At 32.7% G+C, this 26,470-nt stretch overlaps 1 protein-coding gene, 1 long non-coding RNA gene and 1 pseudogene across 3 annotated transcripts; 1 reads left to right on the top strand and 2 right to left on the bottom strand.

Annotated features, from left to right (window-relative positions):
* Positions 1-208: 208 nt before the first annotated feature.
* Positions 209-6,299, bottom strand: LOC135146819 (aminopeptidase M1-like; annotated as a pseudogene).
* Positions 6,300-7,499: 1,200 nt separating this feature from the next.
* On the bottom strand, positions 7,500-13,673 carry LOC108209559 (uncharacterized). Its single transcript, XR_001804658.2, has 5 exons — positions 13,433-13,673; positions 11,580-11,838; positions 10,396-10,486; positions 8,775-9,173; positions 7,500-7,716 (listed from the first exon to the last, which is right to left on the bottom strand). It is a non-coding gene; the product is annotated as an uncharacterized LOC108209559 (long non-coding RNA).
* A 3,002-nt stretch (positions 13,674-16,675) lies between these two features.
* LOC108209558 (methionine aminopeptidase 1A-like) lies at positions 16,676-26,444 on the top strand. 2 transcript variants are annotated; one of them, XM_017380521.2, is made up of 17 exons: positions 16,676-16,816; positions 16,934-17,025; positions 17,775-17,825; positions 18,177-18,359; positions 19,384-19,459; positions 19,717-19,764; positions 19,869-19,913; positions 20,566-20,665; positions 21,025-21,076; positions 21,414-21,455; positions 22,310-22,371; positions 22,430-22,540; positions 24,093-24,166; positions 24,249-24,318; positions 24,510-24,575; positions 24,651-24,739; positions 26,189-26,444. In XM_017380521.2, the coding sequence occupies exons 2-17, from the start codon at positions 16,952-16,954 to the stop codon at positions 26,264-26,266; spliced, it is 1,221 nt and encodes a 406-aa protein (XP_017236010.1). In that variant the 5' UTR covers positions 16,676-16,816; positions 16,934-16,951; the 3' UTR covers positions 26,267-26,444. The 2 variants fall into 2 exon arrangements, with proteins under 2 accessions (XP_017236010.1, XP_017236011.1); XM_017380522.2 differs by having other exon boundaries at positions 22,442-22,540.
* The last annotated feature ends 26 nt before the right edge of the window (positions 26,445-26,470 follow it).

Below are 26,470 nucleotides of genomic sequence, written 5' to 3' on the forward strand. Positions count from 1 at the left end.
TTTGATAATTCGTTTTTTTAATTATTTTTTTTAAAATAAAAATTTAAACATCATATTTTTATTCAGTGAAAAAAATTTAAAAAATATAATATGGAACAATACTTTAGATAAGTGTTGAAAAACATGACAAAAAATAATGTAAAGAAATGAGAGGACAGTTGAATCTTTTCAGGCTATGTTTATATTTAAACATAACAGACCAACCAGCTCAAACTCAATGACGTGTCTATAGGCCAAAAGCATTAAGACATTCTTACTGTGCACAGAAGAGAATCAATTCAATAAAGAATTGTTTCAAGTCCGCCATTAAATCAAGGATAACTTCACTTGAGACTGTTGCTATAGCAATAACATATCTGACATGTTACAAGCAAAAGTTATGTCACTCACCATAATCTGATCATGCATATTTTTAAGATTTCCAGAGAAGAAAGCTATACATCAATTAATCTTGACACAACAATATATTCTAGCTCCTTCCTGTAGACGTTCAATAAGGAGAGCAGATTAGATAATGGCAATCCGCAAGCCTCACGAAGAGCATATGTATCATCCAAAATGCCTGGAACAAAAACGTTAACGGAGAGGTGATTATATGAAGTTAATGAAATGATTGTGAAGTATAGCACTGCTGTGACCCAAGAAATTAAGAATTTCAAGAAAGTAAATCAAACTGTTACACGCACCAAATTTATCTGCTGCTGTCAAGGAGTTCTCCTCTTAGCTTTCTTCAAATGAGTTGCTATTTTATCATCATACTTTACCCTATAAAAACCAGTCTGCCCAACATTTACTTTGATTACCGAGTTTTTAAGAATCTCTTCTTCATTCATCTCAGTTGAGCTTGAACTTCCAACAACAGATGCTTGCAACTGGGACAGGGTTAAAACTTCTTAATTTCGTGTCTAGAAGGAAACTTCTTTTATGGTTTAAACCAAGTGGGAAAGTTATCGGAATGACCCACAACCCATCACCATGCCTACCAGAGGATAAAAATTGTGCCTGCAATTTGAAAAGATGGAAAAGTAAAAAAAATAATTTATGCAGATGACACTGGTGCCTTGATCAATTACGGTCATTGTCATAAATGCTTCTCGATAATAATAGGACCTGCTCAAACTCTAAACTAGAATCATTGATTTTAATAGAGACGCATGGATAGCCCTTCTGCTTTGTCCATGTATTCATGAATTTGTTCACATCAATTCCAGATTCTTCTGAAAGAACGCTCCATAAATCTTCTGTCTTCGCATTTTTGCTGGCATATCTCTTTATATATGAACCTAATGATTTCTGAGTTGTAGCAAAGAAACTGCCCAGTTAGAGACATGGCCATCTATACAACCATAGCAATATGACAAGGCAAAGTTTGACAAGAAACATTTACATACAAGTCTGTTGTATATTTTCCTTAGGTTTACTAAATTTAGTCATTAAATTTTAATGTTAAGTAGAGAAATTTGACATATAGATGACTTATGTAGCGAAAACATACAGGGGAGGGGGGAAGAGAGAATGTTTGAAATTTTAGCAATAAGAGTGTACCCTTAGTCTTTTCTGGTAGATTAACACAATTCTGCTTAAATACGTAATTCTTCTAATATGTAACACTGTAAGGTTCCCTTTTAGCAAAAAAAACTTTATAAGGTTCCATGTAAAATAGAAATTAGAAATGGACATACTTAAACACAAAAACAAGGTGGTGACTGTAAATATGTATTGTACGCGATAGCTTTATAATTTATTGACAATATAAACACACAGTAGCTATTATAAGAACGCCACTACTGAACTAGTTCAGTATACTCACCTGGAAAATATCAGCACCGAGATAATCCTCCAACATCCGTATGACAGATGATCCTTTTTTTTAACTTATAGCATCAAAAGTCTCATCAACTGCACGAGCAGTGTGTACCTCCACCTATTACAATATGCTCATCATCAAGTACCGGAGCACATTTAGTTGTTTAAGTACTTGGAAGTTGAAACATTAATACGTTTGTCCTTTCGAGCCTTAGTCTTATATTAATCAAATGTAAAACTATGTGCTAAAACAGAGTGTTTTTAAACCTCTATTGGATGTGAGGTTTCCAGTGCATCCATCCGCAGTCCACCAGTAGTATCAAGGAATTGAGTCCAAATCCTCCACTCAGGATATATGATGTCAGTTGCTAAATAACTTATCTGGATATATCAAAACCTAACGAACATCAGACTAATAAGAAGGCTGGAATGAGCAGAAATATGTAACTTAACAGATTATTAATTACCCATGTGGCAAAACCTTCATTAAGCCATAGATGAGTCCACCATTCAATCGTTACCAAGTTACCAAACCACTGATGGGCAACTTCATGGGTTACAACAATTGCAAGCTGGCAAAAGAAATGATTCTACCACATAAATGACAAGTTTGTATAACTATCAGTTTTGCAAATTTTATTATATAATTTTATTATATAATCATGACCACATTAGGATTGACGAGAACATAAAGATTACAGTGGCAAGGAACATTTAGTATATTAATAAATATTATTTAGTGTTAATTTTCTTAATAATGGCTGTCATAAAATAAAAATAAGGGAAGAAACCACTGGACGGGCAATTATGTTACAAGTTACAACCTACCCTTTGTGTGTTAGCTGCTGCGGAATGCAAATCATCATGCAAAAGCTCAGTCTCACGATAGACAATCAACCCATAATTCTCCATGGCTCCAGCTGAAAAATCAGGAACAGCAACCATATCCAGCTTAGGAAGTGAGTAAGGCACCGAGAAGTAGCTAGAGCATTCAAGCGAACAGAGATTCAGCCCAATATCTCGACAGAGTACTGAAAACTACAGTTTCCACAACAATGAATTGACAAGTACTTCTTTCTATTTGTTCTTCATAAACTTCCATAGAAATGGACTCAGAAGTCACTACTAGTATACATAAGAGTCCAGAAATTTAATAACAGATCTAGTATAACTATACAACTGATATCTGCAGAACTTCATGCCCTTACTAGAGCACTTTGTAGACTAGAAGACAAGATTTCTACACCATTTTAGGGTTTTTCAAGTCAGACAGTCAAATTAAGTTTTTGGTACAAGTTATACTCTTATAGGTAGAAAGATTGAAGGAATTCAAGTCGGTCACTGGATTGTTGCTGTTTTACATCGTAAAAATTGTTTTTTTGTCATGTGCACTGGTAGTTCCAACATTGTAATGTCAGATTTGTCAGTTATCATAGAAGATTAAATGAAAGAAAGCAACTTACTTTTTGTATATGTCGAGTGCTTTAACAGCAATATTAAGAGCTAACTTTCCCTTTTCACTTTTCCCAACAGGACAGTATGCACGAACAACAATCCCTGCCCAAACAATCATTAATATCCCCATGATTTAATAATCCTGCCCAAACAACAATCACTAATATAACTTGAAAAGATATTCAAGAGTTGAATGCAAACCGTCAGGTGTTTTATCTTCAATGTAAACGAACAAACCAATTAGAACAGCTACCAGATATGTTGACATTATCGGTGATTCCTCAAACTGTACGCTCTTCAAGATTCCATCGGAATTTTCTTGACAAACTGGCATGTTAGACAATACTGTCAATTCAGATGGTACAACACCGACTGTAATCTTGAGGGTAAGTTAAATATCAGAAGTCAGAACTATATTAAGAATAAAAGTAGTTTATAAGAATGATATGAAATTATCTAAGCACTCGAAACAAGTAAAACAGTAACTGATTTAACAACTGAAGTCACATGTACCTTTAAAGCAGGTTCATCCCAACAGGGAAAACATTTGCGTGCATCCACAGCTTCGAATTGTGTCACTGCCATATTCTTCTTCACTCCTCCATCTACATAGGTCCTGTATGATGATAATAGTCAATACAGATCAAACCATAAAGGCTGTCCACAAAATTCATTAAATCAAGCCTTTTTTTACAGTTTTCATGTACTAGTACTCATGTAAATGCACACTATCAATACACAGCAATATAATGACAGAAGTCTCAGCAGAGTAAGTTCACGACTGATAAGAGTTTATATGGGTTCCTTCGCCTCTTTCATCTTTCTGTATGGTACGTACTTGCGTGTTTCTCAGCAAATCAGATGCACATTTCTTAAAGGCAAGGGCCGCCACAAATTTACCAATAATAAACCTAATAATAGGGTGCCTTATAATATACAATCTGTGAACATATTCACCAAATGAACAAGGAAAATAAGAAAGAAACAGATACAAATTACCCTCTGTAAAAACCCTTCATATGCTCATCTACTATCCCAGAAAAGTTGATGCTCAGAATCCCTTCCCCCAAAGAAAGAGCCTCCTCAAACAGCAACACAAGTATCTCATCCTCTCCATCCACCACAACATCACAACGCACATGTTTCTGTTACAAAATCACATAAACGCATGAAATCAACTGATGCAAGTACATGATTAACTTAGTCCTTCATACATACATACATATTCAGTACGTACTAGTTTATTCGTGGTAAATGAAACTTCGTGGATGATCAAGTCAAGGGAGTTGAGTACTAGGTAGCGAGTTGGATCAAGTATAGAAAGATGAATCCGTACACTGCCTGTAAAATTAGAAGCTAAAAGATTGGGGTTTAAAGTGAGATCATAGTGTTTTGGTTCAAAGCTATCGAAGATACTGTTAGAATATGATCCTAGTAAGCCCACCTCTTAACACCTTGAGGTTTTAGGAGAGTTGGTCACTTAACATGGTATCAGAGCTTAGTCTCGCGGGAGACTCGAGTTCGACTCCCTATGTGACCCCTAATATTCTCAGAATTTGTTAAGGACACGAAGGCAATGTTATGCCCCAAAAGATGAGCGCCGTGATCCACTCTATGATCCTGGTAAGCCCAGGGACGAAGCCAGCAAACATCCACAAGGGGGGCCAAAAAAATTTCTTCGGCACACTAAAATTTTTCGTTAACGCAATAAAATATTCAATATAAAATAAATACAAAAGTACTAGTAAAAAAAAATTATAGTAAAACTTTGCGTTCTTTTAAATCAAGATATCAAATATATAATTGTGTCAACTAAAATATTTAACTATTTATCTTCAAATATATATAAGTATAAAATGATCGGGAAACTCATCATAATAACTCTAAGTTATACTGTAATCTTTAATTAGCAATTAATACACATTAAATGAAATTATATTATGAATAGAAGCAAGTAAAATTTTAACAATACCTCAAAAACTACATATTATGCCTATTAACCTTACAAAAACAACATATGATTATTTAGAAGATGACAAGTTATAGTTTAAACAAGTAAAAATGTTACTTGGATGATGAAATTTGAATTGACGATGAGTAAAATCAATATTAATTAAAAAAACTGATAATACACGAGGACTAAATCTATTTTACGATAATGAGAAGTGGGGTATAAGTTTCTGAGACCTCCACCAAAGATTCTTGTTTTTTAAAAAGAACCATATTGACGTTTAACTTTATCACATATTACATTTTACATTTTTTTTAAAATAGTATAATTGTATGTATATCCATATTTTTGTTTGTTTTTATTTTTAAATCCGGTCTAATACATGAATTAGAGAAATCTAAGAATTAAAATGTTATTTTATAATGTTAAATATTTTTTAGGAGCGAACAGATATTTTTTTTAGGGGGGCCAAATTTTTATATTTATATAAATATGTAGATAAAATATAATTTTTTCAAAATTATATAACACAAATTATAACATTATGGAAACCCTAGGGGGGGCATGGCCCCTTCTGGCCCCTATGTAGCTTCGTCCCTGGGTAAGCCCACCTCCCCACTCTCGATTTACATGCCAAATTTGAATCTGCAATGAAACAGATGGATGAATTGAGCTCTGAAAACCGTAGATATACAGAAAACTTGAAGCGGGCTTCTGCCAAAAGATATTATGCTTGATCATATATAAACTTCCTCCTATGGGATACGTAAAAGACGCTATGAGGGGTCTGATATCCAAGTGTTTGAGACGTGGAAAAACACTGATCAAGAAAGTAGCATTAATCTTGCTGTTGGCAAGGGAAAGAAGTCAGTCAATGCACCCAGTAAGAAAGAGCATTCAGAAGCAATTATACAGGATAGAGAATTTATTACTTCAAATTCTCAAGTAGAGAGAGAGATGAGAGTGGACAACTTTGAGATCTCCAAGAGATTTTTATGCAGCCCCCCAGGATGGGAAGAAGAGAAAAGTCTTGGAAAGACTAAACTCTGATGTCCAGAAGTTGACAAACCTTCAAATCACTGTCCATGATTTGAAGAGGAAAGTTGAGAGTATTGAGAAGCAGGGGTGATCACGGTCTGGTTTAAACCGCAAAATCCGTAAAAACTAATCCGATATTAATCCGATCCAAACCGAAACCGATATGAGGTTTACGGTTTCGGTTCGACTAATTTAAAAAACCGTGGTTTGTGGGTTGGTTTCGGTTTTATATTTAACCAACCCGTTATAAAACCAAACCACATATTTATATATACACAATATAAATATTTAATATTAAATATATACAAAATGTTAATTTTATATAAATATACTAATTTTTAGTTTATATTTGCTGGGTTGTTTAGTTACTTACCTTATCAATACCAACTACAAGTCTACAAGTTAAATCAAGTCAGTAATCCACGACTTCGATTCAAGTTTATGCATTTTATTAGACTAAAATTTGTATTTTAATTTAACTATGTGAAATTGTGTAAATGGAGACAAAATGATACTTTATTTTCCAGTATTATTCATGAATCCTCTTATCTGATTATAAGTCTTAGTCACAAACCGATCAATCCGCTTAACCGAACCATCAAAAACCGCACCGCTTGGTCCGGGTTAGTTGGTTTGCGGGTCATGGGTTGGTTTGAGATTTTAAAAAACCGCTAATATATGGTTTGGTTCCGGTTCTACCTTCAATCCGAACCAAACCGGACCGCGATCACCCCTATTGAGAAGACCAGAAAAGGCAAAGGAAGCACTGAAAGCGATACTATTAAAGGGAAGCTGGAAGAAGCTGAGGCATCAATCCAGAAGTTGTTCGACTTCAATGGAAAATTGATGAAGAATATCAAGGACAAATCGTCACAGTAGGGCCAAAAGTCTGTAACGGAGTCGGAAGAGAGTGGCAGTGCAAGAAGGAAGAGAATATCAGAGCAGGCGCTAAGAGTGTCAGAAGGAATTGGCCGCTTGCAGTTGGAGATACAGAGAATACAGTTTGAATTACTAAAGCTTGACGATGGTAAAGAAAGCAAAGGAAACATTAACTAACCTAACTCACAGGGGAGGGGAATGCTATCAACAGACAAAAAGGTAAAATGTAATTGTTGAACGCCGTAGCAAAGGACACTTATTAATTCTTTTGCATTCAAAAAGCAATATTTTTATACAAGTCCCATGGCTACCTTCAATAAATCACCAAAATTCAACAATAAATCTAACAAGGAACATTTAAATATAGACATGCCAAAAGAGAACCTGCGATTAATAAACTTTACAAATATTCACCAAATGAGGTACTAGTTTAAAAATAGCATATAAAAACTACCAACCAAACTCAGAACTTGATAGATTCACTAATATTGCACTAAATGTCTGAACATTATATAGGTTCACTACGCATGTCTAATATTATATTCATGACTCCAAAAGAAAGCTAGACAATTCCAGCTGGCAAATTCCTGCAAAAAAATAAATAAAAACCTTTAAATATTGTGTTGCGATAAGAGTGGGATATTCTTTTACCAGACATATCAAAATAAGTCAATTGCAGTAATGAAACTCTAAAATTGCAACAGGAGCAAAAACACAAAATCCGCATAGATTCTCCAAAAATTGTGTTAAGTACTATTGATTGTATTTGCTTTCTAGCCAAACTCTGGAGTTGGCTCAAATGCTTTTTATATATTGAACTTGTGATTTAATTTTGTTCAGAGTTCTTCCGGTCACTTAAAACACTTGGACTAAATCAGGACAAGAGCATGTAATTTCTGACAAGAGCATGTAATTTCTGACAAGAGCAAAAGAACTCTACATAAGCTAGCCTTCAGATAAACAACATAGCTACATGGGCCACCCTATCCCGCTGATCAGATTACAAAATAATACATGAAACTAATCTTCTCCATAGAGTGCATATGACGTGTATAACAAATCTCCTTTGTGAATTGTGACGAGAGGAAAAAAGAAAAAGAACTTCAATTTTCTACATGTCCAGAAAACAGGTCAACTGAAAATTTTGTAATAACAATGCAGTCAAAGTATGCAAGGTCTAGGAGCCATTACTAGGTAACTGATATTTCAAAGAAACAACATCAGTACCATGTTTTGCTTATGAATAACAACACTTGTCAGCCATTGATGTTAAAACCATTGATGTGAAAACCAGTTAACCTTAATAAAGTTTGATATTAACCTAAGTATGTCTAATATTCAAATGAAAAGGTCAAGCATGACTTCCAAATACAGATAAATTGAGGCTGAGGATTTACACTTGAGCAGGCCAATCACTGTTTGTTGCTAGGATAATTTTTGAAGCCTATATGAAGGAATTGAAGTACACGAACTTATTCATTTGTTGGATCAGAATTACATAAGTTATAAGTTGCACTAAAACGCTTATACTCATGTATACATAGAACACATGCCAGAGTCGGGAAAAATAGATGTTAAAACTGATTAATAATTTCCACACTAGATACTATTTATAATAACTCAAAATTAAATCAAGAGACCTGACCTGGCTTAGCCCTCAGTCCCTCACTGATAAATAAGATGATGTGGGTAAGGTGTCCTCTTTTTCATGGCCTTTTGAATAAAGGGAGCTTTCTCATGTTGACTCATCTTGTCCCATTCAGAATGCCTGGCAGCACGCCATTTGATTTCTCTGGCATAGTTGACGCTAGGTGGTATGGATTTATCATCTGGCTTCTTTGGATCTCGGATCATGTAGTCCTCGGAAATGAAGATTTGCAAAGCTTCAATGTCTATTGTCACGGGTCCCAAATAGCCACCATCAGACTTCTTATTGTTTTTCCTAATTTGCTTGGATGCTTGTCTCTTAACATCAATCTTGGTATTAGTTTCCACCATCATGGATTCTTTCTTTGTCATTGATCTTGTTTTTACCATGACGTTCCTGCAATATCAAGGCTCGAGTAAACTAATAAAAAACCACGTGATACCTTAATCTAAACAAATCCACTCCTGACAAAAACACTTTTGCAATGTACAAACAACGGATTTAGTTATATAATTACTTCTCAAATTCTGCTCATAACCATTGTTCACTACTTAAGCAAAACAGTACTTCTAAACTCTGCCGATTAAACATGATCAACATATATAAATAATAGAGAAACCATCAAATATAACAGTCAAATGAATAAAATACATACACAGATAGATGGATGCTTATGAATCCTGCTCTGCACTCGTCCTGCTTTTGAATTCTGCTATTTTGCACCTAATTTCTCGGCTATCCTAATTTTACCGCTTTGGTATAACGGACAAGTTTAAGTTTTGGGCTTTTCTTTGCTTTTGGGCCTTCCACCCATTTTTTTTTATATTTATCATAAATTTATACCGTAATATACTGCATTTTATCTCTATTACCCGCGAATCGTTATTATTTGAAAAAAAATCTTAATATATAATTTCAAAATTATTAGAAGGGTTAGTTTCAAATTAGAATCAATATTATAATTAGAATCATTGATGAATATGAATTTAATGGTCATGATTTACCTAGCTATATAAATATAAATTAAAACTAGATGCTATTTAAGATACCTTGCCTTATATATAGATTATTATTACAAATCATAACAATCATTGATTATTTACTTACAATAACAATTAATTAATATATATACATGCAAATCAAACCTACAACAACATGTGATTTTTAATCAATTTTAATAATATAGTATTACAAAACACGAGTTTTTACTGCAGTACATGTAACATTACAAAACACGAGATTGTGCTGCAGTACATATCGAGCTCATATAATATTACAAAACACGATATTCTGCTACAGTATATTTCTTGCTCATATAATATTATAAAAGAGAGGAGATTTCTTGTGGCAGCCCTCAGATCCGGGGGTCTGGATCTGGTGCCACGTGTAAATGAAAATACAAGTTAAAACCAAGAAAACCTTTTTAAAACACTTTCGAAAACGGATTCTGACATCACCAATAAAAACATTTCTAAAACACTTTTTAAAAACTTAGATTTCCGAAACCAAAGAATTTAAAACCTGAAAGTTTTAATAACAGATTTAAAAGAAACCACTTTAACCCCCTAAAAACAGGATCGCATCCAGGTTACAGTATTGAAATCAGAAAATAACCAACCTGATCTCTAATGTACTTAACCTCTTAGAATCCTTGCCGCTTAACATCACTCTCATGTGCAGTCTATCAGATAATCCATCTCTAGCCTTAGCTGAAATGTTTAGAATTGAAAAGCAAGAATGAGCTAAAATGCTCAGCAAGTTCTAGTAGTAAAACAGTTTGTATAAGGATAGTTTGCAAGGTTGAGCTATGAATCGCTCAGCAGTACCGATTTGAATAAACAAGAGATATAATTGAAAAACAGTTTATAAGAGCACGAGTATAGAAATCATGCATGCTTTGAATATAAAGCAGTAAATCATCATTTGATATAAAAACCATATATGCTTTGAGTATAAAGCCTTAAATCATCGTTTGATATAAAACTGAAAATCACCTTTAACTAGCATGCTTTTAAAACATAAGAGATCATATGATTTTTAAACTCAGAATTTTTCTCTGGCATGCTATAAGAGAATTGAATCTCAAAACGAATTATCAGATATATTCGGACGCTAACAGGTGAAGATAGCTGATCAGTCTATCAACACCGGACGGCGACGAGGCCATCACGAATAAATGTTCCGGAACCTAAAGACTAGCTAGGTCTTTAGCACGCTGGACTAGGGGGTTTAACAATGTGCACCACCCCGACTTAGCCTCTTACGCAACCACATGCTGGGTCGTTATCAAATAACGGAACCTCTTACGCAGCTCCAAATAGAGATATCTGATCCATTTCCAGTTTTTAGTTTGATTCACATTTATTATCTATCCCCTTTTTAAAATCACTACATGATATTCGTGAATCAATACCATGTCTCTAGAATTTGAATCTCAGAATTTCATCTCAAATTTAGTAATGATAATTACTAAATAATTTCAGAATTTGAATCTCATTCGGGATAGATAATCACAAGTCACTATTCCCCAAAAACCATTTCAAAAGATAAATGAAACCCATAGCAACCGGGGAATACGTAACGTAAAACATTTGATATAAGACATGCATTCTTGCTCTACTTTATTCATATATAATCTGAACCACAAGAGAAATAGTCAGAAGTACTTGCAGAAATTTTGAAATATGAATATGGAAAATTTTCTTTTGAATAAAACAGGAGTATACTTGATCTTTCAAATATAAGAGAAAGGTAGGAATACTTGCATTTTCAAATATATAAGAGAAAAATGAGAATACTTGCCTTTGGTCCTTAGCTTATACACTTTCAACTAACATCCTTATCTTATTCTGCTTTCTCAAGACATCACCCTCAACTATTCCTGATTCTCTGCTATGGCGCTCATGCGATTGCTGCAGCCTGATACAAAATCTTATCTAACTTCAGTCTTGATCCCCAACGTCTGGTTCTATTCGTCCGGAACAATCCGTAACTACTGAACCGCTATACAACTCTCACCTTTTCTTGCCTTTGCTTGGTATCATGCCCTCAATGCTCGATCCTATTATAAGCAAAAAGATACTACTTTAGTATCCTTCCGAAACAACTATCTTATTTCTACCCTTTCGCGATATATATATACACGGCACATTATACAGCACATAACAAGTAGCACACATTATAGTTTTATAACTTACAACCAACTCTGAATATTATTCAACACGAGAACGCGTAACTTAAGTTTATATTTCTACAGAAAATTCGGCATGACCTATTCGTAAATAGGACCATCCCCCTGTTTTCAAATCAATCAAATCAAGCTCTTTAAACTAAATAAAATACTAATATAAAGAAAATCTGCCTCGACATGCGGTAAATCACATAAGAAAAGTACCCGCCCCGACATGCAGCACCTAACACATAATGATAAATAATCCGCCCAGACATGCGGCGCACCTAAACACATAATGATTGAAAGAAACTAATAGCTTATCTTTAAAACGGAAAGTAATTCAATATTAATACATTATACTATCAAGAATAACACTCTAACATTTAACACGTAGCACTTAGCAGGTATCACATATTTCCATACAATTACTTACCACTTACCATAATACTCAATTTAGATACTATTCAATTCAAACATATACAAGTTGAATTAAATAAGCATAGCATTATAACTATTTAAGATATCGCATATTTATATTATTAATATTATTATTTACTATTATTACTACTAGTGAAAGTAATAATAATAATAAAGAATAATACTAATATTTATTAATATTTGACATCCTAAAATTACCAAGTAAACACAGTTTCACACATTAACATCAATAATAATAATAATGCTATGCATAACTGCTATTACTAACAAATCACATAAATATTATTTATAGGTTTTTATGGAAATATCACGAATCAGTAACTATATAAATTCGATTAATAGTTCGATAATTATAGGATACGCTCCCGTATAATTTTAAATTCTAAATTCCATTTGAAAATCAGGCAGCACCTTCTCTAATTATCGGACTACCAATCGATTTCATATCGACACAACAATTCCCAAAATAACATGTAATCAAACTCCAAATAATCCAAATTACAAATACCAACCAATCCACTAAATAATCCCAACAAACTTATAATCAATCCGAACAACTTACTTTATAACTACTATCCAAAATTAATATTCAAATCAACGAACCAACAACTGAAATAATAAATAAAAAGCGTATAAAAATCATTTTTTTTTTTGACTCGAGCCACTCGAATAATCACTCAGCCACGTTTAGTCAACACACGGCCAACCCGACCCCACACGAACACATACCCACACAACACACGCACACACAGAACGCACACATACACCCTCCTGCACCAATACACACCTCTGTTGTACACATAGACGCACACACTAATACTCACACGAAATACACACCCACAAAACGCACACACCCACACACTGATATATACAGCCACACATACACCGCAGTACACCCACCAGCACACACGGACTATACACACAGATACACACACGAACACACAGCCATGGATTCAAGCCAAAAATCGAGAGGAACCAGTAGGGAAAGAAGGGAGAAAAACGGAGAAGGAAGAGAAACAAGGGAGAAAGGCGGCGATGGGGTTACCGGAAAAACAGGGGCGAGCGGCGGAGATGTTGCCGGAAGTGAGGCGGCGCCGGAAAACCGAGGGAGAGAGAGCGGAGGGATTGAGAGAGACTCGAGGGAGAGAAAGAGATCGAGAGAGGGATGAGGTCGACAGAGATTTGTGAGAGAGAGATGAAATTAGAGCGAGGGAGAGAGATGAAGGAGAGAATCGAGAGATTGGTGAGAAAAGAAACGGAGTTGAACTGATTAAAACGGAGAGGCTGCCACGTTTTACAAAATAAGCCACGTACCCCCTTTTGGGGCCGGTTCCGGACTGAATTAACAAATTAACGAACAAACTCACAGATAAAAATGATCCAGATAAATACCAAAATAATTTTAAAAATCACAAAATAATTAAAAACTAATAAAATATAATTTTTATGATTTTTAGATCATTTTTGAAATTAATAGAAACACCCCTCTTTAATCTACACAGAAAATCATTTAGAGCTGAATAATTATCGAAAGATCATTTTATGAATTTTATAAATCTCTAAAAATATTTAATGAAATTATAGAGCCATAAAAATAATTTTATAGACAATACACAATTTTATAAAATTCAATCAGTAAATAGTCCATAATAAATGGAAATCGATAATACAGCTCAACAATCTAATAGAAATAATATACACTGACTCTCGAGAATATAATCAATAATATATGAAACTCATTTTTTTGAAGAAACAATAATATACCAATAACACAATAACCCGGAGTTTAAATATAACATTTGGATTTAATTAAACTTGAATAAAATATTAAATCTTATTCTCTTCCTTGAAGAAAATCACTTTTATAATAATAAATAGATTTTAAAAATCCGGGTCATTACATTTCTGTTGCAGTACATATCTATAACTCATATAATATTACAAAACAGTACATATCTATAACTCATATAATATTACAAAACAAGAGATTCTGCTGTAGTACATAAAATAATAATAAATAAAATCAAAACATACACACTCTAGCTCATCGTATGTAGGAGTTCTGTTGCAATATATGTAAATAATAGAGTTAAAAAAATCATAATAGATAAATCTCTAGCTCATCATATGTAGGTTGTAGTATATGTAACTAATAGAGTTAAAAAAAATCATAATAGATATATTCGATTTATTCATATATCTATATAAATTAATTTGCATGTATATATCATTTTATCACATGAGATATATAAATTAAAGATCAATTATTTTTTTTGTTAGAATGATTAAATATGGTTAGTTTCATTAAAATTAGGAATGTGTATTAATTGAATACATGTATATTTAAATATGTATTAATTTAAAACACATTTAAGTTATTTTCATTTAATGACTATTAATGTGGTTCTAAGGTTCTAAGTTTAAGCGGTTCTATGTGGAACCTGACCCATTATTATAATATCAGTTACAAATTTTAATATATAAATATAGATATAAATATAGATGTAAACTTTTATAAAAAAATAATAATATTTCTTAAATCTTCTAAATATCATCAATTATAAAATTCTCTTTCGTTATATTAAATGAAATATATAATAAATCATATTTTTCCAATCAAATATTATTTAAGAATTGATTACCGGGTTGAGTATCATGGAATGCAATTCCTACTCTCATTTGAGCAATAAAATCAAAATATTCACGTTTAATCCTAATCCCAATTTCATAAAAAAAAAAATCTAAACAATCTATGTTCAATTTTATTGTGATTCCTGAATTTGCATCTTATGGTTTTTTTTTAATCCCTATTCGAATGGGAAATAAGATACTCGCACGGCTTTATAAAAAAAATATTAAATATTTTAAATATAAACAATGTGAGAGGCAGAAGGAATATATGATATATTTTTTAAAACTTTTTATGTGCCTTTTCTTTTTCTTTTTTTTATTTTGACTAAGTATCTCAATCTTGTGTTCTTCCCGATCACAAATTAATCTGACTAATCATTTGATTCAAATTAATAACCTGAAATAAAATTTCATAATTGCTGAATACAAATTATTTTGCGCAGTTGTCTGAGATTACAAATTTATCTTTCCTAAACTTATGTGTTATACTAGTGAGTTAACCCCAATTTTTGTGCATGTGTACATTATTAATGCACACAATCACTATATTTATGCACTAACTTATATTATATTTACCTTTTTTTTTATACATTCTTTTTATTTATTCTAATCATAATATATTTATGTTACTAATTATTTATTTATCAATTAATAGATCTGATGGATGATACATATTCTATCTCCTTTATATAAAAAGAATTTATAGATTTCATTGTTCTGTTAAGATAACATCTTATCAATAAATGGATTGATTTGTTATCAATCTTGTTGATTTTATTCTTATTAGTTTTTGTTGTTAAAAAATCATTCAAACTTTAATTTAAACAATTTAAAATTTTACAACTATATTTGGCTATATTTGATTTTTTTTATAATATAATTTTTAGTTGGCGTATAACCTATAATATGTACGAAGAATTTAGAAAGATAATTTGTATAAATAATCTTTATTCATATAATTTTTATTTGACTTTATATATAATTTTATAATTAACATACTTGACTTTATATATAATTTATCGACGTCTTTAATTTTTTTTAATCGATATGTTTATTTTTATTTATTTTGTTCATTCTCAATTAATCAAACCAACTTAAAATTTTGAAACTATAACTATTAAGGCTGGGATGGTAAAATCCCAATAACCTAAAATATTAAAAATTTAACACTAGCGTTTGATATAATATTTTATTCACAATAAAAAATACTTGTATTAAGAATTTAGAAAGATAATTTGGATATATAATCTTTATCTTTTTGAATTTAATTTTAATAATTTTACAATACAAATTAAGGTTAGTTTTAAGATGAAAAATTAAATATTATAATTATATTTGTTTTCTGTAAAACAATTTTTTAATGTTGAAATCTTTTCATCATCATCAATTCATCATCATACTCATATTTTAGTTTATATTTATTTTGATAAGTATAGTAACTCTAAATTAGTGCGTGTGTATGTGTGTATACACATATTATAAAAATTAAAATTAAAAATACACATAGTTTAAAATTATATTTATATTATCATTCAAAGTATAATTTATTCGAATATATAAATCACGCACCCCGTACCGCAATCGATTTTTATATCACGTGCGGTGCGGTCGCAATTTTCTCAAACCGCACGCATGGTGTTTCACGAATTTAGGAAAAAACCGCACAGGACGCGCCGCGAACACCCCTGCTTACAGCATTTGAATATACACAAACACACGCGAGACCGCCGCTCATCTTCTCTTCTTCCCTCTTGACCCAACTTCAGCTATTCTGACTCTACATTCAACTCAATCCAAGGTATTTACTTCAATTAAAAACTCTTATATATTCATTTTGCCTCTGTTTGATTGCTTATTATGATGCTCCTCTGTTACTACACATATAAAAACTCATATACAAAATCTATTTGGGCAGTTAAGAGAGCTAATTGCAATGTCTACTGAAAAATCACTTGTGGCTCACAGCAGCTTAGCTTGTGCTCGTTGCGGGAAGCCTGCTAATCTTCAGTATGTATTTGTATTTGTGTTTGTGTTTATATTTTATGATGTTTATATGTGAATAATTAATTTTTTGTTCCTTAAGTTCACTGTTTGAGGTAAATATGATAGTGAAATTACTGGAAAATTTGTGAGTTTAAGCACTATATGGAAGTAATTTCACTTGATAAAACACGGTTCGCTGTGGCCTGTGTGCTGGATTGTAAAGCAAATGTTGAAATATAACTTGGACGTGGTATTGGGCAATTATAATTCATTTTTCAAAATGTGTAATGTTCTGCTTGCTGAACATAGTGTTTATAGTGTGGAACAGGCGAACAACGTTCTACGGGCAGAACATAATATTAATCATGAGCAGGGGCGGATCTAAAAATATTTTCTTAGGGGGGCACCAAGCAAATTTTCGAAAAACACCTATACATTTTCAGATTTTCAGGGGGCACTTCTATAATTTTGTAAAATTTATAACAAGTGTATTGTGCTAAACATAGATGTATTGAACATAGGAAAATTGTTCTAGTACAAATCTATAAACTGCATAATAATATGCACAATGAATTTATATTATTGTGAACATATAAATATATAATTATGAAATACTTGTGGGAGTGTATTTATCTGTATATTGCATTTATGTGTAACTAATGGAAGAGAGATGAGACATAGGTATATAGTTGTGAGTTATGATTTATATATATTAATTCAAATACTAATCTAACCATAGTTATCAACTTTTACTTTGTTTACTCTATTTTCAGGTGTCCCAAGTGTGTAGAATTAAAGCTTCATTGTGATGGTGCTACCTTCTGGTGTGTAGGCATCCCATTCTGATGCTGCTCTACGCTGCTAGATTTCTTTTTAGAATGACCATGTGAAATGAGCTTAATTGTTGTTCCCATGCAGTTTGAATTTATATCTTTTGCTAAAATGTTGATCACTCACAGCAGTAGTGTTATGGTCTATCTGAATTATTAGAGATATTTCATATATAATAAAGGCAAGGAAAAATTTGTTTTATGTTGAACCTGGATCCCTGGCTCAAGGGTGAAAATCCTCAATGATACTATATTATGACCTTCTATCTGAAGCATTTTTATGTTTTTTTTTGCTGCAACTTCAGTAACATGTCTGTGTATTGATGAACTTTATATCCTAAACAGCACTCAAGAATGTTTTAAGGCATCCTGGAGTTCTCATAAATCCGTTCACTCGAAAGCAAAGATGTCCATGCTAAATTCCAAGATTTCAGGTGAACAAGAATCAACGACACCATATGATTGGCTATACTGTTTGAGAAAAGGACAGTCCCGAACACCCAAACTTCCTAGATTTGATTGGACAGGGTATGTCTTTTCCAAAGTAATTACTCTGATGTGGTATAAGGTATACAAATATGGTTCTATAATTAGAAATAATTTTCTCATAAAATAAATTGTCTCACGTGGTTATTGATTCTTCATCGGAGTTCATTTTAGTTACCAGAAGCATTAATAGAAAATAGAATATTAAGTTAAACTTGACGGTCTAATCAATTAACTATGTTTGATGTCACAAATGGAGGTATTCTAATTTGCGAATATTAGTTTACTCCCAGGTTTTTGGAGAAAATTGTTTCTTTGTTTTTTTCACTCTGAAAAAAAATCCTAAAAGCTTTTCGCAGAGTGAAGCCAAAATGGGTCTCTATGCCAGTACCATGGAATATTTTGTGTGGATGAGGGAGAAATTCTAATGGGAACTTTGTAATTGAGTGAACTAGAAATTTAGAAGATTCCCATCAGTAGAGAATGTACTTCTCTAAATATTACATAGAGCAGGTGCTTGATAAAAAGCTGGCCGAGATCAACCTTCATTTAAAACAAAACGGTCACACCACTGAAAATACTAACTAGAGTAATAAACTTACTACTTTTAGTAAGTTGACTCAAGCTCATAAAGTCACCAATAGACTGCAACTACCATTTAGCCAAACAGACCCTTACATTTGGTATACGTTTCTGTTAGTAGTGCTAGTTGTCAATACAGAGTTGTAACACTATATATGTACAGAGCTTAGTTCATTTCTCTTTTCAAGTCAGAATGTAAAGTCACTCCATTATCAATAATACAGATTCTTCTTATGTACATACAATCAATACTTACCATTACCAATCCAAAGTTAAAGTTTGATTCCACAACTTTTTTTAGAAAAATCATCATTTGGTCTGGAAAAGCTCCTTCAGATTCAAGGATAATATATAATATTGAACTTTGCATTTGAAATAATATTGAAGCTGAATAGTTGAATTTCTTCTGTATATAATATTGAACTTTGCATTTGAATAATATTGCAACCGAATAGTTAAATTTCTTCTGTACTCATGTGTGCAGGACTTTGAAGCCACACCCCATATCAAAGCCGCGGTTAGTACCTGATCACATTGATAAACCTGACTGGGCACTTGATGTGAGTTGTGTATAAAATGTTTTGTTATAAATTCATGATCAATTTTACTGACATGGCTAGTTCTTGTGGATAAGGTGAATTATGTCCATGAGTTTGATATATCTAGCTTCCGTTTCTAACCAAAGCAATTGAACTTCTTCTTCTTCTTTTTTTTTTTGTGCATTAAACTTGGATAAAAAAGTTTATAGGTTTCGGCATGTGTTTGTTTCGCCTTTTTATCTGGATTCTTCAACTTTTTTGTGCAAATGTCTCTGCAGGGAACTCCAAAAGTTGAGCCTAGTAGTGACCTCCAGCGTGTCGTTGAGGTACTGTCATTGCAGATAATTTACTGTCCGTTAAACGAAATATTGTGCTTTATCGTTTCCATCTATGAAGTCTAATTAGTCTTTTCTTTCTTAATTTCCTGAAGATTAAAACACCAGAACAAATTGCGAGAATGAGGGAAACATGCCAAGTAAGTTTTTATCTTTGGTGTTGAAATATTAATATCGCGTTTTTTGTATCAAATTTATACTTCTACTTCTATGTGCAAGTATTACTGTATTAGTATATCATTTAGAGGTCCTTCAAAATTAAATATACTTAACTTAGTAAATATTTTGTGTCACTGATGTATACATGCATGTTGATAAATTAATCAAAGTTCTATTATAGGTGTAATCAGGACTTCTTTTTCTCTCTAGAAATATCTGGGACTCTACCATCCATAGTATAAACTGAAACAATATAGAAATTTCGGACATGTCGGGCAGTAACCTGTGCTGCCGCACCTGGTTTATAGAATGAATTTGCAGCAGTATAATAGCCGGAACTCTCTCTTGTACATTTTTTTGTACATATACCAGTAGTATTGTATGGAGACAACAAACTGACAACAATGAAGAAAATAACCCGTGAACCCCATACTCCAGGGGGAAACAGAGGAGAACTTGCTTAAAAATAGAAAATTTAGTAAGAATGAGCAATAAATTTTAAAATCCAAGATGTAGTTTTCTATAGAGACCAATGACGTCAACATGTCAGGAAGGGTGAGAACTAGAGCATACCCTGCCATTTACTCTATATAACCTGAAGTATATTGTTCATATGAAATATGTTTCTACTAGATGGCCCGGGAAGTTTTGGATGCAGCTGCACGAGTTATTCAACAAGGTGTTACAACTGACGAAATTGATGCCGTAGTGCATAAAGCAACAATTGCTGCTGGCAAGTTCATTTTGTGAAAAACAATGGATATTATGCTTATTATCTTGGGCATCATTTTCTATTCTTAAAAATTCTGCACAATACTCACTCTACCCCAGATTAGATGAGCTATTTGACTCTGGGCACGCAACTTAAGATGCATTGACCGCCTACTTCTGTAATTTATTTTTTAAATTATCTTTTGTAAATAAAATTTCATACTTAAATTTTTGTTTACAAAAATGCTTTTTTGAAAATAAGTTATGTAGCTATGCAGTCAATGCACCTTAAATTGTGTGTCCAAAGTCAAGGAGCTCATTTAATTTGGGATGGAGTAATGATTATGATTTTGACTCGATATTTTGGTTTTACCTCCGCAGGAGGATATCCATCACCCTTGAATTACTACTTCTTCCCAAAATCTTGCTGCACGTAAGTATCCTCCATTTTGGTGTGTACTCCCTCTGTTGTAAAGTATAGATCTCTTACTTTTTAGTACACACTTCAAGGTGCTTTGACCCCATAGTTAGAATCATCATATTTAAAATTTATTTTTGTGAACAATAATATTAGTTATATATTTTTTCACAAAAGAAAATTTTAGAAGTAATAATTCTAACTATGCAATCAAAGCATATATGCCAAAAAGTCAAGCAACCTATATTTCAAAAGAAAGGGAGTAGGTTGTTTGTGTGTGTGTGCTTGTCAATTTTTATACAGGCTATCACCTATCATCATATATTTACCGTCCACTAAGAAGTAATTACAGGTCGGTCAATGAAGTGATTTGCCATGGGATCCCTGATGCGAGGTATTGTTATTTCTCAGCTGTGGACACTTTTTGTTATCTCTAACTTCTATTTCCAATCTCGAATTGGAGTATGGCTGTATAATTGAACCTTATTTCTTATCCGGTTATGAAAAATACGTGATTATTAATTATGTCAATATTCTGTTCTACCTAATGGCAGTTGTTTTGAAGAGGAAAAGATCAATGTCTCTCTCTCTTTTTTTCTGTACAGTAAATAGTGCTTAAAACATTACAGTGCAGCAAATTGTTGCAGTACGAGCATTATCAACCTCTAAAGCATTAAAGAAACTAAGGAAGAGTAATTTCTGTTATGATGTTCTTGCACAGTTCTGCAGACTGATTGATATCTTCCGATATGATTACAAGAAAAAGATTTTATCATTTGAAGTCTCTAGTCGTCATTTGCTGTGTTTCCAAGGCCACTCATTCTAAGCAATACAAACTTCATATCTTCACAATTTGATCCATTGAAATTAAAATTGCAGTTAAACTTTCAATTCTCTATCTACAAGTAGCAACTTAGATTCTCTCTAGAAAGCAGTGTGATACAACTCAAATTAGAAAGCCAATTGATCTCCTTTCCAACACACTGAGGATTTTTAAAATGCCCACTAGGTTTGTAATCTCGTAAAGCATTACAAGTTCTGTACAGAATCGCAGGAGATGAGTAGGACCTAAAGATAACACAGTACAAAGTTTTCTGAGCACGTGTTTGCACCAATCTCCAAATTCCTTTAACAATAAAGCCATTAGTTTTACACAAAGCAAAAGGAATGAAAAACTCAACTATATACATGTATGTGTGTGTGCACGCGATTAGGCGATGCAAATTGAATCTCTCTATAATGTTTCAGAAAATTAGAGGATGGGGATATCATAAATGTCGATGTAACTGTATTCTACAAAGGAGTTCATGGTAAGGCGATTATCTATAGTGTTACAGGATGGGGATCAGATATTACTTATAACATTAGGTAATTATGTAGGTGATCTCAATGAAACTTTCTTCGTTGGAAATGTCGACGAGGCATCTCGACAGTTGGTCAACTGCACTTACGGGTGTTTGGAGAAAGCAATATCAATTGGTAAGTGTTTTTTTTTTTACTCAGATTTGTTAATATTAAGGGTGTCTAGGGACTTGCCATTTTTCAAGTTGCTAATTCCATACACAACCATAGTACACAGACAACATGCTAATCTCTTTATCTAATTTCAAGTAACAATCCTAGTACATATGCAGCAACATGCTCACAGTCTCCGGAAAAGAATATTCATTCTCTAATAATGTCCCCAGCTTTAAAGAGAATCTATACCCATTTCCTGATTTAATAAATTGATTTTTGGGATGTATAAATGGACCATCTATTAGGTGCTGGTGGACTATGCCAATTGAAAATTACATTGTTCTGGTTCATAAAACTGATATGAGAATTTGGTTCTGCATAGCTAATTATTAATGCTCATTATCAGAATTTTCATTTACATTTAATTGAAATGTGAATTTACATCTAATGGCTGCACTCAGAATTGTTTATGATATATGTGAGGCGCAAACGGAAATAGTATCTAGTTGTGCTCTAAACTCTATAAATAATTTCAAGCAAACAGAAAAATAGAGGAATGTTACATAATACAGAAATAAAAAATGCTCTGCACTCACTTAAAAAGAGCTGCTGGACCCCTTATTGGTGAATATTCAGAGGTCTGAAAACCTCTTGACTGGTTTAGTTGGTATATTCTAACTATTGAAAACTTCTGAGCAGCATAGTATATTGTAGTCACACCATGAGTTGTTTGTAAAGTGCCCTTGTTTTTTATCATTGTTTTAGTGGTTGATCATCTGCATTAAATCGTGAAGTATCCAGATATGCTTTTAGACTTCCGTAACCGCAGGAAGCTAGGAAGCATGAGTGCGGGTGCGGGAGTGCGGGTGCGCGGTACGTGGATACGGGAATTCGTCAAATTCCAAAATATGGGGATACGGGTGCGGGGGGATACGGCAAATATTAAAATATTAAATATATTATATATATGTATAAATAATACATAAGATGTATTTAAGTAGAACAAAATAGTTGAATAACTAAATTAATCATCCTTAAGTCTTGACAATTAAAATACATAAATATATATATTGCAATTTAAGTGATTCAATCGAGTATAATCATGGCTTCCATGATTTTGACCAACTAATTTTAATTTTTTTTTTAAAAAAAAAGTTGTAAAAAATTACGATTTGTGCCATTCCCGCACCCCCATCCCCGCACCCCCGCGTATCCCCATCACTGCCTCCACCGATACGCCACGTGGCGTATCCCGTGCGTATCCCGCCGCACCCCGCCGCACCCCCGCACCCCCAAGTATCCCCTACGCAGTTCTTCACCCAGATGAAGTATCCCTGCTTTCTAGGCAGGAAGGCATGATTATATCACTAATATCAGTTTTTGCATATATAGGGTTGGCAATGACCAGTTAGCATTCTCTTTTGCAGAAAAAAGGCATCAGTTAAAATGTTGATACATTTTAACTTAAGTTTCTTAGGATGCGCTCCAAAATTTTCATGTCATCTTACATGTTTAACTTTTAAGACAGAACTCCAATCTCACATATTTTTATCTTTGATCTGCTACATTTCAGTTAAACCTGGAGTACGATTTCGAGAAATTGGAGAAGTTGTTAATTGCCATGCTCTGATGTCAGGGTTCTCTGTGGTAAATCAGAGACCATTGTCTCTATCTTTCCATTCCTTGTTCAACAAAAAATTCCATTATCTTTGTTTTCTTGTTACAATAGGTGAAGACAATTGCTGGTCATGGAATTGGAGAGCTCTTCCACTGCGCACCAAATATTCCTCACTATGCAAGTATCCATATTAGTAGTTTCCAACTCCAGTACGCCCTCTAATTGACATGTGTTCTGTGATTCATGATAGTCTAATCAGTGCAGGGCGCGTACAAAATTTTCTGCATTCAGAGTGACACTGAAAATTGATGAATTTAATCTTGGCTAGTACTCTTTTATTTGGTGTGTTTGTACGTACCTTAATATAATCAGGAAATAAAACTGTGGGTATCATGAAGGCTGGGCAAACCTTTACCATTGAACCGATGTTAAATGCAGGTAAATAACTATTTTGCTAAACAAGTTTACATGTACCTTTTATCATGTAAAACTTTCAACAAATTCTAATTTTAGGTAATTGGCATGATCGGATGTGGCCTGATGGCTGGACAGTAGTCACGGCAGATGGCAGACGCAGTGCTCAGTTTGAACACACACTTCTGGTAACTGTTCATTTATAAATTATACTGGCTTACAACCCATGCAATGTCCGGTCTAGTTTGGCATTTTATATTTTTTCATGGTGGTTATATAATTACTCCTCCCTCCGTCCACCAGATTGTTTACATTTGGGAGTGAGGACTTGACACACATTTTAAGGCTCCTGTAAAGTATAGTTTCATATATTATTTTAATTTTTTTTTTCTTTTGAATAGAAGTCTGATGTTTAAATTTTTATTCATAAAAAAGAAAATTTGAAAAATAAGTTATAAACTATACATTATAGGAGCCTTAAAATGCGTGCCAAGTAGTGCAAAAAACTGTTAATAAATGGGTGGCATACAGGTATTAGTTTATAACATGTGTGATGGACGGGTGACTTATAATATGTGCTATTTTATTGTATATATTTTAGTATTTTATTGTATATAGTATTTATTGTTTTTAAATAACTAATTAGCATGTTTGAGTTAATATATTTTTATTGAGCATGTTAAATAGGTTTTCAATCAATATATCCATCAAAAGACTTATAAATAAATAGGTTTGAGATATATGTTTTAGTGAGGATATTTAAAAATAATCCGTTTAAAACATGTTATAAACTAAAGAGGTTAATAAACTACGGTTGTTTAAATATGTTTTAGTTATAATAAAAAATACATGTTAAAATTATGTTATAAAATGAGGAGGACATAAACCGGGCCGAATACATCGCAGAAAACTTCTAACGTTTTGGTCTTAATAGTATAATATAATATAGAAGTATAGATAAATAAATTTAATGAAAGTATAAGGTATATAGTAAAATATAAATTTAGTCATCATATAGTTAAATTATTTAATTTTACTATGCTGGGAATCAAACCGTTAAATTTTTATATTTTGAATTAATCATATAAATGGTATTTGAATCTAATGGTTGCATTCAATTTGCTTTAAAGATCCAATGATTGCTGTTAAAAGGTATAACAAAAAAAAATGACCAAAAATAAAAATGAGACCCTGTTATAATAGTATTGTATAGAAGTATTGGGATTGAATACTTGTTAGTATTATCATCATCATCCAGTATTGAATTGCCTTTTTTTCTTTGCCCGCGGCTAGGCGGTGATGGCAACCTGCAATATTGTTGCCATCTCTTGTGGGAATCCTTTACTTTAACTTTTCAATGTCACTATTTCTATGAGATATGAAAGCCTCACATAATAGCTTGCTCATTTCAAATTCTCAAATTTAATATTTAACTTTTTTCAAAATTATAATCTTCCCGTTTATCCTTTCATCCGACACCTTTCAGTTTACTGTAAGTAGTTGAAGATCTCGCAAACTCCAGGGGCTTGTGATTATTACGTTAACTGCAATATCCACATTAACTTTTTTCTCTTTTTTTTTTTTTTAAGCCAAAGTAATGTCCTCATCGTCATTCTTATGTGGTATTGTTATCATAGGTGACAGATACTGGAGTGGAAGTTCTAACAGCTCGCTTACCTACATCCCCCAATATGTTTCCCTGGTTAAAGTCTTGAGGATAACACTCCTTGGACTAGCAAGTAGCCTTCTAATGACACGATATTCATTTATTGGATATGTAATAATATAAATATGAGAAATTATTTATTTCATCCCCCTAATTTGAACTTCTAACTTGTATGAATGGTATCACTACACATTTTTTACTTACAAATGATGCCGTTATTATTATCATTCCCCTAATATTCAGTTATTTTCGA

Source organism: Daucus carota, chromosome 2 (genome assembly GCF_001625215.2).
Source record: "Daucus carota subsp. sativus chromosome 2, DH1 v3.0, whole genome shotgun sequence".
Lineage (NCBI taxonomy): Eukaryota > Viridiplantae > Streptophyta > Magnoliopsida > Apiales > Apiaceae > Daucus > Daucus carota.